Raw genomic sequence first — 15,129 nt, forward strand, 5'->3', positions numbered from 1 at the left:
TTTTACAAAGCTTTAAACTAGTAAAAAACTACAGAAGAATTTAGTTTCCATAAGGTGAAACCAAGCTTTCAACGTAATCCATGAAAAACATCTACCACTTTTCTTCAATTGTAAACCTAGTTCGCTCCACTCTATTATCTCTCATGTTGTAGACAATTACTTGATCTTCGTCAAAACTTGTGAATATCACTGCAACACCATTGTAAATGTACAATGGAGACAAATGAATGGGAACATTATTAGCAATTTGATACATGTGAAGATCCTGATAACGAACTTTGAGTAATTGGGTCCAAGACTCTGTAATTCCAAACTCCATCATTTTCCTTATGATAAAATGAGTTCCCTTTGAATCATGGCAGAAACAAAGGCATTCCATCAAAAGCGCGAGATGTGGATCAGTATGAGGAACTTCGTCAAATCCCGGAGGGAGTAACATCTTAGTGCAAGTCTCTATTCCCAAATTGAGGGAAATGATCTCATTTTCATCCAACCAGTTTAATGTTCCTCTAAAACAAAATCCGTCATCTTCATAAACATTAGTAGGGAAATCTTCAATTTCTCTCCAAATATTATCACCCGAGTTAAAAATTCTCACCTTCGAAGCATCATTATTCGAATCAACCATCACCACCTTATAAGTATCTATTGAATTATCAAAACCAAAGAAGCACTTGAAAGAGGTTGTCCTGAGAGGAAATATCCCTAACCTGTCAGACATTGTTCTCATTGCCGGGTTCCATAAATGGATCCAACCCTCTCCAGGTTCACTAGCTAAAGAAAAACCACTCAAGCATATCAATCCATTGCAGGAACCAACGACTCAGAAGCGATTCACTACTACGAATCCTGAATTGTTGACAATTGTAATAGATCAATTTTCAACTAGATCGCGTACAGGGTAGGGCATTACAGTTGAATCATTGTCATAACGGTGTACCCATTCTAACAAAAGTTGGGGGTTTCTTTTTGATCTCTTAAGGTGAAGTTTGACGAATGAAGGATCCAAAATAATTGTATTGAAGGACTTGCTTACGCACCTGAATTGCATGAGAGATTTCACCGGAAGACGGGATAGAATTTCAGGGAAGAGGTCGTCAGGTATGGCTACCTTTGAGAGACACACTTAGGCTAGTTATCGACTTAATGCAATCGCCAAAAATCCACTAGTTATGTTTCTAAAGGACAACACTACTTGTTTGTTTAGACAACAAATGACATGGCTAGGATCAATGAGAACTTAGGTATTCTTTAATTGTCCATGAACCCTAAGTTCAAACTGGTAGCTCAAAAGAAGAGGAAACTTAGGCTTGAAAGGAAATGAGAAATTTGAGAAAATGTGAAGGAATTTTTGGAAGCCAGGTTCACCCAATAAGTTGGCTACACTACAAGGTTTCCAACATGGTTTTAGAGAACAACTTAGCAGAAAATAGTGCATGTGCGTCAAGTTTATAGATATCAATAAGGTGTTCAAGAAAGACTTTTTCTCCCTAAAAAATATCGACAACTGGGCGGACAATCTTCAAGATACTACCTCTACTGTTACAATGTAATGCTTTTTGGCCTGCAGAATATCTACATTTCCTTCTTGTGATCCAATATGCATTGATTTTCAAAATATATCTCTTTAGGTCATTATATACGTAAATTAATAAACTCTAAACTTAGTAATATAATCAATAAACTTATAGAGCTATCAATTGTAACTAAATTTTAAATTATGTAAAATTAATATAAGTGTCAGGCTAGAAAAAATTAGAGGTTCTTACCTCGACTATATATATGTGTGTGTGTGTATGTGTGTGTGTGTGTGTTTGTTTTCAGCAGTGGTCAAGGTTGATTCCTCCAATCGCTTTTTGCGGGCTTGGATTGATTTGTCTCTGTTCTGTGCTTCAATTTCGCTATCTCTAATTCTATCTTTATGAAGTGTTTGGATAGCTCTTCTAGGTCCCTACCCTCCCTTGTAGGATATGTGTCCTCTTCTGGGGGAGGAACGCAGGGTGGATGTGCTACTAGTCTAAGGTCTTCTCTTGGGGAGGCTGAGGTTGATGACGGTGAGGATGACCAACCGAAGGAAGATGAGGTGGGAGGTGTTTTCGACCAAGGACCTGCTGGGGTTGGCAGGTCTTGCGTCTCTCTTTGTCGATGGTATTGCGGAGATGGTCAGCTATGGCCAAATCAGAGGTCTCTTGTCACGATATGGGAAATTGGTGAATGTTTTCGTGCAAAGAAATAAGAGGTTGGCTCGTGATAAAGGTTTTTTCCTTGTTGTTTGTACTGCTTTGGAACCAAACCCTTATGATTCAATCGTAGTAAAGCAGATACGGGTTTATCGTCCTCAGGGATTGTGTGAACATTAGTTCCACCCGTTAAACATTGATTTGAGCGGATAAAAAAGATGTTTGATAAATTGTTTTTGTGATTTTCAATATAAGGAAAGCGGTAAAAGAAGGTTTACAGAGATAACAAAGAAGAACACGTATTCAGAAATGCATTCACATAATCATTTGATTGCTTTGAACACAAACACTTATGTAAAGGTTCATTTTACTTACGATGTCGAGAGCTATCCACCTAACTATCCCTAGCCTAGGTGAATCTATCAGTTGGAATTCCTAGACGTAATCCCTTACCATCTAGAAAACCAAAAGGAACATTAAAACTCAAATTCTCTCTCAAAGACATTCACAATAACAAATTTATCCTAAGACAAGGTACCCTAGGCTTGCAAATCTCCGTTGTCACCCCGGAAACTCCTGTTAGAACTCAAAACCCCACCTGTCACGTGGAAGCCCACTATTGTTCCTACCTAAGATAATCTCACCATAAGACAACTAGTTCATTGAGTGATTTCTCTCTTGAACCGGACCCGCAATTATCTCCCGATCTCATGCTAGTCCATAAAAATCTAACACAAATCAATGATACTTGAAGTGTAGAAAGCAAAACTTTAACACACGGTGTAACCTAAGACATAGGCATTCTACTTTCATTGATCTAAGCATTCACCAACTCATATCAACCTCTCGATCTATTTATAAATTAGTGAAGCTCTTTTGATTATCAATTGATTGGTTAGAAGCATGAAGTACAAAGAGAAACACCATACATGAAAGATTTCCATTTACATCAATAATTGAGTTTACAACAATCAAAGAACTAAGCTATAACATTCTAGATACAAAAATAGAAAATAACATATACAAGAGATAAGAAAGGAAGAGATGAAACCCGAAGAACGGAGACGAATCCATGGCCATGGAAACTTTCTCAAGCTTTCCATAGCCACCAAGAGGTTGTCACCATGCTCCAAAGCTCCACTCCATCAATTCCTAGCCCAGGGACTCTTCCTCCATGAAGCCCATCCTTCTCTGAATGTTTTAGGGAGGAAACATGGTGAAGAATGGAAGAGATCCCGAGAAAAATCGTGTTCTGGCCTTTTATAAGGGTCCAAGGCGGTTTGGCTCGCTTAAGCGAGCTTCAGATTCGCTTAAGCGAGAGCCTTTTCTTAACACTGAAGTACTCTTCTCGCTTAAGCGAGAATAAGTCTCGCTTAAGCGAGGGTTCACTTTTCTTCTATGCCACTGAATGGTTCGCTTAAGCGAGAAAGAATTCGGCTTAAGCGAGATTGTCTTCCAGAATTGATACCCTCTGCCACATAATTTCGCTTAAGCGAATAACATTTGGCTTAAGCGAGATTCTTCATTTCTTGGCCTTTTGACATCTTGTGGCACAGATCTTCATAGATTTTCACATATCATTGAAAACAAAAGATTAAATGTGAAAATATAATATTTACTCTATTTATATACTAAACTTAACTATTTACTAAATTAACTATTTATGGGGATAAAATAATCAACAATCCAAGCATAGAGGTCAAATAAGTGCTTAAAATGATATTTAAAAACACGTAAAATTGGCACTTATCAACTCCCCCCAACTTAACACTTTGTTTGTCCTCAAACAAAAGGTAATGAATTTCATTCAAGCAGATATGGTGTCTGAATCAATAAAGCTCAAAGTGCATGATTTCTCTATTTTTCAAATAAGAGATCCAAGTCAGAAATGTGATGCCCACAAAAGAAAACATAACAGTGATACAAATGCACATCAAGCATACAATTCATTCCTTTCCAACCAGGGATACTCATTCACTCAACATTTCATTATGTTCAAAGTAAGGTGAGTGTTTCACTCATTTCACTCTCTGAATCACATAAATAAATTTTGTTACATGTCTCCGCAGTTATCAAGGCTGCATGTTCAATCAAGGATCTCTAAGGTCTTTGAGGGTTGTAATGTGGTTAGGCTTCAAAGAAATTTGGTTTTTCTGGATATGCAGGATACTCAACAAGCTAAGAGAGCAATCACAGTTCAAACCATTCACAAATAATGAATCACTCTCATGCTCTTACCAACTCTCTCATTCACCATTTTCAATTATGCTCACCCTTTTATTTTTCTTTCTTTGTCAATCTCTCTTCTTTTTTTTTTCTTTGCTTCTTTTTCATCTTTTTGTTTTCACTTTCAAGTATGTACAAACAGATTGATACACAAACCACACAAAAATAGCACTATTATCCTTCTCCTACCAACTTGAATACAACCATATCATGAACAAATGCTCTCTTAACCTATTCAGCTTAGGTGAGATCATTGTCTTTCTTTTTAAGCTCAAGGTTATAAACAACAAGAAATCACATTTTAGGCTCAAAGGGGTAACAATGGAATTTAAATGAAAAATGTAGGCTATTTGGCTAAGTAGATATATATGCAGAACAAAAAAAAATGCCTTGATCATTTCCAAGAAATTCCATACAACAATGATAATTTGGAGACTCAAACAAAACCAATCATGTAACACAATGAGGATTCTCTCAGCTCACAAGTGTATAGGCTTCACTCCCTCACATGGCTTAGGTTCAAAGCAATCCCTGATTTTCAAAAATTTCATGTTATGCCTATGAATTACATGTGAATTATACAATCATATCAAATTATGCTATCTTTTAGTGCAAACACTAGTTAGATCATGGAATCAAACAATTCAATTCACATTTTAACACATATCATGCAATTCAATTGATATTTCATCAACCATGCCTAGAAAATCAGTCATTTTATCTATGAAATTCATCACAAAGTGTTAATTATTCACATACTAATGTACTAAAAAGAAATTAAAAGCAAATGAAAGAAGGACAAAAAGTACTCCCTCGTGATACTTTGCTTTCAGTTCAGGATTGCTCATCAAACTTCTCACACCCTCCGAGAAAATTGGACTGTCCTCAGGTCAAACAATACCAGCAACAAAAGATTCCTGCTAACAGTCACTTAAAACCAAATTAGTCACAACATTGAACACACGTTATACTTTAAACACTCAGTGAATCTTCTAAATACAGTATTAATAAAAAGCCCTCAAACATCCTCATTTTACAAACTTTTGGTCAAAGAGTTAGGAAACTTGTATTCATGCCACTTAAAATGAAGAAAAAAACTTGGCTCTTTATGCTCTCACTAACTCTTTCAGGTGTTCAACATTTGATATTTAAACTTTCGAACACATTACAACTCATGAAACATGTTAGCAAATAGTCCCTGAAAATAGCCCAATCACATTCACATAAGGTACAACTCAAACATGTTCAACATATATCATGTGAGCCAAGACAAGCTTGCAATTATGTTCAAAGTACTCAACGCCACCTTGAAGTTAAGTGTTCAATTCCTAGTTCCCAGATCCATCAAACATGTGGTTGCAACATTCTTCCACAATGATCAAAACAACACTCAAAAAGTCTTTAAGATAAGATCAATCAATATTGTTCATTCTCATTCAAGATCAATTACTTAAAACAATTGAGAGTTTATGCAATCCCATAAAGTATTCCATCACATAATAGCACATGGTAGGATATAAACTCATATTAACAAATCCTTCATCATGTAGAAGTATCTAATTGAACACAACCTTCTCTTGAACATTTTGTCAAACACTTGGGGTGCAAAATTAATTCACTCTCTTTTTAGAAACGAAGAACATGTGTAGCATGTACATCTCATTCAAATCAATAACCCCAACAAGCTATTCCATATAAACAAAGTTCATTCAACTCAAAATTGCACAAACATTCATTCTTTTCAATCCCAAAATTGCACCATCCAGGTTTTTTTTTTAAATTAATGAGATGATGGAAATAGAACATACTTGGATCGATTTGAAAACCTCAATGGTCTTAATAGGCAGCTGTAGTGTTTGAATACTTATTGTGTGCTAGTGTTACTGAGTAGGAGAAATTAAATTGATTTTAATGAGTGTGTGCATGAGTGCTTGTGCAAGTGACGTGAAGTGATTGTGTGAGTGAAGTGAGTATGTGCAAGAGTATAAAAGAAGTTTTCTCTTGAGAAATGAGTGTGTTGTGCAAGAGTGGGGTGTTTCATTTTGAGCAAGTGAATGGTGTATATGATAAAAATGTTGTGCAATATTTTCTTGAACAAACCAACATCTCTCTTAAGAAATATTTAAAACATAGGTGAAAAATTTTATGGGGTAGTTCTCGCTTAAGCCATGGTCATTTTTGCTTAAGCCAAAATCTTCACAGAGCCAAACTTACTCAATTTCGCTTAAGTCAACAGAATCTCGCTTAAGCAAAAATCTTTGACAGAATCATTGATCTTTCTTACACAGGTCTCGCTTAAGCCAGATAAGTCTTCGCTTAAGCGAGACTCACTAAACTTCTGCATAATTTTGACAGTTCATAACAGGGAAAATTGCCATCTTTTTACAACCTTATCCCCCAATTTCCATTTCCATCATAATTCAACCTTCAAATTCATTCAATTGCATGTGAAACATCAATCTAAACTTGAGAGAAGCTTCAAATTAAACATGTTGTCATTAAGAACATAAGATTCAATTCAAGTTAATTTGCATGCAATTTTCACAAGTGTCATACCCAAATTTTAATCCTTTCACTTTCTAGGCCTTATAGATGAGCAAACCTTCTATATACATCAAGGGAAACATGTGGAAAACTTAAAATAACAAATTCAAGCGCTCAATATACAATATCAAAATATCACTTCCTAAGTACTAAAACTTTAATGACATGAACTTGAAACACAACAAACCTAAACACTAGCATACCAAACTACACATACATAATTCAAAGACACAATTACATCAAACCAAAACTTATATTAAATAAACATGTTAAAATTCAAGAGTTATGGGAAGCAACCTGCATAATTATGCAGAAGTTTACAAAAGGGACTTACTTCTTCACAAAATTCATACAATCTCATACCTCAAAATGAGCTAAACTTAGCATCCATTCTTTTCATCATTCCATATGCATGAAAAACACTCTTTGGACCTGTCTCAAGTCTCAATTGCAGATTGTTAGCATCAAAAGCACATAATCCAATTCACATTCCATTCTACATGAAAATTCAACAAGTCACACCCCCAAATTTTGATTTTATCATATTTCTTGCTTCCAAACTCATTGAACAATCTCAATATGCTAAATAACACTTGTGAAGCTCATAAAAACTAAACTTTAGGCACAACTTCACTAAATCACATATACTACATAATTTAAAAAGAGAAAACAAGCACACCAAAACACATGGTTTCCAAAACTCTTGGTTCTATCTTGATTCAAATAACTCAAAAGAGGATTTTAAACATGAAAGCATACAAAGATCATTCAAGAACCCAAATTGAGGAATCCTTAGGAAATTTAAAAACAAAAACAAGAGAACAAGAGAAAGAAAACACAAGCAACTATGCACAAGACAACACCTATATACATTATCCTATGCATCAATTCATGACTAATGAACCTAAATTACATTAAATTCACTAGCTGATTCATTCTAAGACAGGTTCACAGAATTCCAAACCACAAATCATGTTATAGTTGATCAGGCTACAACAAACATTAAGAACAAGAATAAACCAGAGATATTGATACACAAGAACATCTATGTGCACTATTTACAACTCGAATCAACATTCTACTAGTTTCACCAACATTCCCAAACACAATCCCCTGCAACGGCGCAAAATTTGATAAAGGTTTTTTCCGTGTTAGTACTGCTTTGGAACCAAACCCTTATGATTCAATCGTAGTAAAGCAGATACGGGTTTATCGTCTTCAGGGATTGTGTAAACATTAGTTCCACCCGTTAAACATTGATTTGAGCGGATAAAAAAGATGTTTGATAAATTGTTTTTGTGATTTTCAATATAAGGAAAGCGGTAAAAGAAGGTTTACAGAGATAACAAAGAAGAACACGTATTCAGAAATACATTCACATAATCCTTTGATTGCTTTGAACACAAACACTTATGTAAAGGTTTATTTCACTTACGATGTTGAGAGTTATCCACCTAGCTATCCCTAGCCTAGGTGAATCTATCAGTTGGAATTCCTAGACGTAATCCCTTACCATCTAGAAAACCAAAAGGAACATTAAAACTCAAATTCTCTCTCAAAGACATTCACAATAACAAATTTATCCTAAGACAAGGTACCCTAGGCTTGCAAATCTCCGTTGTCACCCCAGAAACTCCTGTTAGAACTCAAAACCCCACCTGTCACGTGGAAGCCCACTATTGTTCCTACCTAAGATAATCTCACCATAAGACAACTAGTTCATTGAGTGATTTCTCTCTTGAACCGGACTCGCAATTATCTCCCGATCTCATACTAGTCCATAAAAATCTAACACAAATCAATGATACTTGAAGTGTAGAAAGCAAAACTTTAACACACGGCGTGACCTAAGACATAGGCATTCTACTTTCATTGATCTAAGCGTACACCAACTCATATCAACCTCTCGATCTATTTATAAATTAGTGAAGCTCTTTTGATTATCAATTGATTGGTTAGAAGCATGAAGTACAAAGAGAAACACCATACATGAAAGATTTCCATTTACATCAATAATTGAGTTTACAACAATCAAAGAACTAAGCTATAACATTCTAGATACAAAAATAGTAAAGAACATATACAAGAGATAAGAAAGGAAGAGATGAAACTCGAAGAACGGAGACGAATCCACGGCCATGGATACTTTCTCAAGCTTTTCATAGCCACCAAGAGGTTTGTCACCATGCTCCAAAGCTCCACTCCATCAATTCCTAGCCCAGGGACCCTTCCTCCATGAAGCCCAGCCTCCTCTGAATGTTTTAGGGAGGAAAAATGGTGAAGAATGGAAGAGATCCTGAAAATTTCGTGGTCTACCCTTTTATAGAGTTTCTGGCCGACCTTAGTTGGCTCAAGCCAAGCTCAGTTGGCTCATGCGAACCTTTCTTCATGCTGAAGTAGTTAAAACCCGCCTTTAGTTGGCTCAAGCTAACTCCAGTTGGCTCAAGCGAACTATGCTGAAAAATCTACTGTAAAGTGGTGGCTTGAGCCAACTTTTGAGAAAACTCTTCCTTTGCTTATTTTTCAGTTCTGTTTCCAATCCGCTCAAGCTAAATTTGAGCCAATTTTCCTCACTTGGTTTTCTTGCTCAAATATTCATGAAACTCCAACCTACATAAAAAACAAAAGATTAAACATAAAACTCACAATATTTACACGATTTCTACATTAAAATTAAGTATTTACTAAATCTACTACTTTGGGGACTAAAATGATGAATAAATGAAGCACACACGTGAGATAAGTGCCTAAAAAGATAACCAAATATGCGTAAAAATGACACTTATCAGCTCGACGTTTTCACTTTGTTTTCGTGTGTTACCCTTCTCTAAAGGTGGCTGCCAAGGAAATTAAATTTTTGGACGGTTTTAAAGTCGGTGGGGCACCCCTATCTGTGGCTTTGGCTAAACCTCCCCGCAAGGCTATGGTAGGTGCCATTTCCTATGATCGTTTGGCTCTTCAGAACGTTGGTGGGGTTTTTGATCAAACCTGGCGAGATGTCCTACTTGGGGAGAGGAAGGTTGCGTGCCGACTGCTCGTCATGAAGGTGATTCGCTTTTGGATTTCGGTTTTGCTAGACAAGTTGTGCAAGTTGGAAGGACTCCTGCTGACGTGCTCTTCCCATAACTTTTGGCATCTAGTTCAAATCTTCGATTTGTGAAGCCTCATGCTTTGAAGGATTTCTTGGGGGTTTCCTCGGTTTCTTTGTTTGATTGGCTTAAGAGGCCTCATTTGGATGATTTTCTTTTTCCAGGTCCATTTTCACTGATTTGTGAGGAAGATGACCATTTAATGGTACTTCAAGAAGTGAATCAGGTGCAGTTTGTTGAAGAGGAGATTCAATCACACGTACGAAGGCTTGATGAAGAGAGGGTGCTTGACGAGGGATCTATGATGGTTTATGAGGAGGTGATGACGAATCAATCTCCTTGCACGGACAATGGGGTTATTGATGGGGGCGCGGCGTAGTCTTGGACATGACTCTTGGAGCTGATGAAGGTCTTTCTAGTCTTGGCTATGTTTCTTCTATTAGGGAAGGTTTGAGAAAGATTACTCCTAGACGTTGTGGTCCCGAGATCTTCTGTTTTTAAAACCCCTATACCTAGGGGTAGACCCAGGAAAATTGAGAAGAGAGGTAGGAAAAAGCTTGAGCTAGTTGTGATTTCTAGTGGATGTCTTTTATATGAGGACATGACTTCTGAGGACATTAACTAGCACGTCTGCTGCCGGAGTTTTCAGAGCTAGATGGTGTTATGACTAAGGCCAAGATTGCTCTATTGATGGAAAAGTACTTGGGTATGAGGTATGAGTGTACAGATGAGGTTGCTTTGAACCAGATTGCGGCACAATTTCATGCGCGTCTGCCTCCTTAGAGGCGGTGGTTTGTAGGTTTTGTTTGGAGCCGACTGGTTTTCCATTGATGTTGTTCTAGTAGGTTGCTGTCTAAGTCTCTAGCTTTATTTTTTAGCTCTCAGGTTGGTTGTTATTACGTTGTAGTTTTTCCTTTGTTCTGGGTTGGTCTTGGCCTCTTGGCGGTGTATAGCTTTCTGGCTAGGTTTCTAGTTTTAGAGGTTATTTTTTAGTGTGGAGTGGTTAGCTTTTTGTTGCTACTAATCACTCGTGCTTACTTTTTATCCTCTTAAGCTTTGTTCTTGGACTGGGCGAGCATCTCACGACCAAGGAACGCTCGCCCAGGTGGCATGGGTCTCGACGTAAGGTGCTGGACTTCGCTTAGTTTATTTGCTCAAGGTAAAAGTTAGCTACTTGTAAGGGAGTTGGGCCTGGGATATCGAGGTCCAACAGGCCCACTAGAAAAGTATGTAAAGCCCACCAGACCTTTATAAATAGGGGCTGGGGGTTCATTGTAATGGATCTTTTCGCTAATTATTTTAATAACAAACTTTCACTCTTGCATCCATGTGTTCGATTCCTTAGAACTTTGGTGGTTACCTTCCCGTGAATGTTCAATTCAAGAACAGTTCTCAAAGCTGTATTTAATATATCATTTTTCGTTAAAAAAAAAACTTCGTAACAAGAACTAATTATAAAAGAGAAACTTGATTATGAAGACTAGCACTTGGATTTTTTCTTCACCAAATCAGGTTATGATCAAGAAAGCTAAGTATGTACGGAACATATCTATGGTGATTTAGCCTAAATCCCTACTTGTTAATGTCTTACACAAGCAAAGCTTCCAGGTAAATTTTAAAGGTCTAATTTCTTAGCACCTAAAATTACTAAATTGAAGATTAGAATTCTGATTGGTTGTTCCTTTCTCTTGGTTAGCTTGGTTGTTTTTTTCTCTTGGTTGTTTTTCCTTTCTTGTGGGTTGTTCCCTTTCGATTTATTAATAAATAATATCTCTTTTTGCTCTAAAAAAAATTAGAATTCTGAAAATCAAGCCAACACTATCAAATCCTACCCTTATGTCTAAGGTGTAGATAATTCAATCAATCTAAACTCATGTCCCATACTCTAACAAAACTTACGTTTGTGAAGAGAATAAGCAGTAAACTTGCGTGCACTTAAGATTGATTAAAACAGAGAATAGATTCATATATAAAAAACTATGTTCATACATAACTTAGAAACTCAAAACCTAACTTAGAAAATGATTCACATCCCAAGTGATTAAAGAAAATTAGTCAAGCATGGCTAAACAAGACATAACCAAACCTGAAACAAGGCCCTAGGAAGCTCCACGACTATGCTCCAAGACTTAGTTCGGAAAAACTAGCATAAAACTAAGATAAAAACCTAAATTACAAAGTCTGGTATTTATAGGAAAAAGTAACTGACAGGCCACGCATGAGCGTGGCTTAATGCATGCACATGCGTGGCTTACCCCCTTCAGATTCCACCTCCACTAATCCTTGTCACGCATGAGTGTGGCTCCATGCATGCTCATCCGTGGGTACTCCTTTAGCAAGAACGCCACTGACCCCTAGCCACGCATGAGCATGGCTCAATGCATGCTCATGTGTGTGGATCTACAGATTCATATCCTCTTCAACTTCTTTCAACTCAAGTTCTAGCCTCCAATGCAACTAAGAGTCTTCATTGGTGTTCATTCTCTTCATTCCATTTTCTAAAAACTTCCCTTCAACCTTAACCTCCATCAACTCTTGCACTTCTTCCATCAAAAGATTCCAAAAGACTTCATCATGAGAATTAATGAAAGGTTGCACACTTAATGAACTCTTCAAAATACATTTGTAACTCGTAAACATCAAACTATGCAACATAAACCAAGAGTTTAGATCATAATTCAACACATGAGAATTTTGACCCTTTTAGGAGCTCGTAAAATGTGTTCTTCATGAACTGGACTCCGTTCCACATCACGCCTAGTATCGGCTAGCGTTAAGTGCCCACACAACACACAAAAAAATGAGGGCCAAATTCAAAATGAAATTGACCAAGTAACAGAAGACATGAAAACATGATATACATGATAACATAAATCATATGGTATTAATAGCATAAGATATTTTGCATCTTTAGCATATTCATCATGTAATTACAGATATCTCATATGAACAACACATATCTCATAAGAACGGACAACATATAACACATCATCATGTTCTCAACAACGTTGGTCTGGTCAAGTTAAGTTAGACCCTAAGTCAGTCTATATGCTAACTCTCTAAACAAAATCGAGATACGACGCCACTGCCATTCTTGGGAGGAGAGACAATCACACGAAAACCCAGTTAACTAGCCTCTTTACTAGCAACCTACCATTGAATTTCCACTTATTTTGGTATGTATCCTGTCTTGGACTAACCCATTAGTCTTCATCTACCTGGTTTCGAACTCTAGTGGTCACCACGATTTAGCCTAAACCTACCCAGTTTCGAACCTCATTGGCCCTTACACACATGCCATGAAGTCAGACATGCAATCGCGGGGTGGTCATCATCACGAGTCTCTATCTCTTCTAGGTTCGCTCACCATTGAGTAATCGTTGCACACTGCCCACCTGGCACGATTTCCACAAAAGTCACATTCAAATGCAGTCAACATACGTAACAGATAACCACATACAAAGCTCAAGTAAAGCATACAACATGGCATCATCACGTTATCTCAGCATAACAACAACACTTAAGAAACAACATATCCAACATGTATCGACAATCATATCATCATAGGCATCATGCAATTAAAGATGTCATCAAATCACCCAATAATCTCAAACAAATACATCAGTACTTGTCGTATCACAATCAAGCATACATTTTAAACAGAAGTCCCCTCACTTGAGTTGTTTTCCTTCCAAAGCACGCATTCTAGGTCCTTAACGATCAAACTAAGCAACCCTTCATGGATACACAAGGACTACGTTACTTGGACTGGGCGAGACCCCAAAGTCCCTCGCCCAGGGACGCTGGCTTAGGGCGAGGAGTGCATCAGGGACTTGGGCCTTTGTCCGGAGGCCCAACTGGCCCATTGGGATGATTTAGAGGCGCTAGGCCCAACTCCCCCACCTATAAATATGGCACGGTTACCAATTGTAAGGGACTCTTAGCCCATTTGTGTAATAACAAGCTTGAAATTCAGTTACTTTCTCTCTCTAAGCGGTTACACTCTCACTTCTCTCTAAAAATCTCGCATCACGTTCCTTGCATCTTAGGTACTATACCTCATCTCAATGTTCATGATGGAACATTTGGCGCTGTTTGTGGGGAACGGTAGATTTTGATTCCCAGACTACGTGGATCGCAATTTAGTTTGGAGAAATTCGATTTTCAAGAAGGTTTTCTATGATTTGGAGATTTTTGGTCGAATTCTTGCTTCATCGACAGAGCTTAATGGAATCGTTTAGCCAACCATGTAGCGAGGAACCGGAACGGAGCCGCGTTTCTTCCCAACGCACCGCAAGGTCAGGTAGGCATCACCGGGCAGAGGCACGTCGTGCACTGAGTGGCGACTTGAGACTGCAGAATGAGTGCTTGCAGGAGCAATTAAAGTACTATCACCTTAAGCAGTGGAACGAGGAGGAGGAGGAGGCTGAGGCCGTTGCGGAGGTCAAACCTTTCTCGGCAACAATGCGAGAGGTGACCATACCGTGCGGTATGACAAGCCTCGTGTTGGAAACGTATAATGGAAGAACCAATCCGCAAGATCATCTGCTACGTTGCAATAAGAAGATGGCGATGAGCGCGGTTTCTGATGCGGTAAAGTGTAGAATGCTTCCCTCCACTTTCTGAGGCGCAGCAATGACTTGGTTTATGGCCCTGCCGCGGGGATCCATAAAGAAGTTCCGCAACTTCGCGTCGAAATTCCTGGGCCATTTCTCTGCCAGCGAGGTCGAGGATCTGTTTCAGATTTGGCAGGAGGAGTGAGAGACGTTGGAGCAGTACGTGGAACGGTACAACGCCGCGTCCGCAAGATTTGAAGAGGTGGAGCCTCGAACATGCGTATGCGCTTTTAGGAGCAGATTGTCGTCAGGAAAGCTAAGCTACGAGCTGAGTAGGAAACCAGCACGCGCGATCACGGAGGTACGTGCCCGAGCGAGAGACTACATCATAGAAGAGGAAAATGATGCGCGTGAGAGGAAACGACTGAGGGCAGCAAATGTGTCGCTGGCGAGGAAGCGGATACAGGACAAAGAGGCAAGTAATGTGCGGAAGGTTAAGGACGTTAGCCAATTTATTAAGGAATTCAAGGAAAG

At 38.2% G+C, this 15,129-nt stretch overlaps 1 protein-coding gene across 1 annotated transcript; it reads right to left on the minus strand.

Moving 5' to 3' along the window:
- Nucleotides 1–91: 91 nt before the first annotated feature.
- LOC130712518 (F-box/kelch-repeat protein At3g23880-like) lies at nucleotides 92–730 on the minus strand. Its single transcript, XM_057562352.1, has one exon. It carries the CDS (start codon nucleotides 728–730, stop codon nucleotides 92–94), a length of 639 nt encoding a protein of 212 aa, XP_057418335.1.
- Between the last annotated feature and the right edge of the window lie 14,399 nt (nucleotides 731–15,129).

This window comes from Lotus japonicus, chromosome 4 (assembly GCF_012489685.1).
Source record: "Lotus japonicus ecotype B-129 chromosome 4, LjGifu_v1.2".
Classification (NCBI taxonomy): domain Eukaryota; kingdom Viridiplantae; phylum Streptophyta; class Magnoliopsida; order Fabales; family Fabaceae; genus Lotus; species Lotus japonicus.

Bases quoted from the DNA above. Each gene is read 5' to 3' on its own strand.
- LOC130712518 (XM_057562352.1), bottom strand. From the start codon at position 730: ATGAGAACAATGTCTGACAGGTTAGGGATATTTCCTCTCAGGACAACC.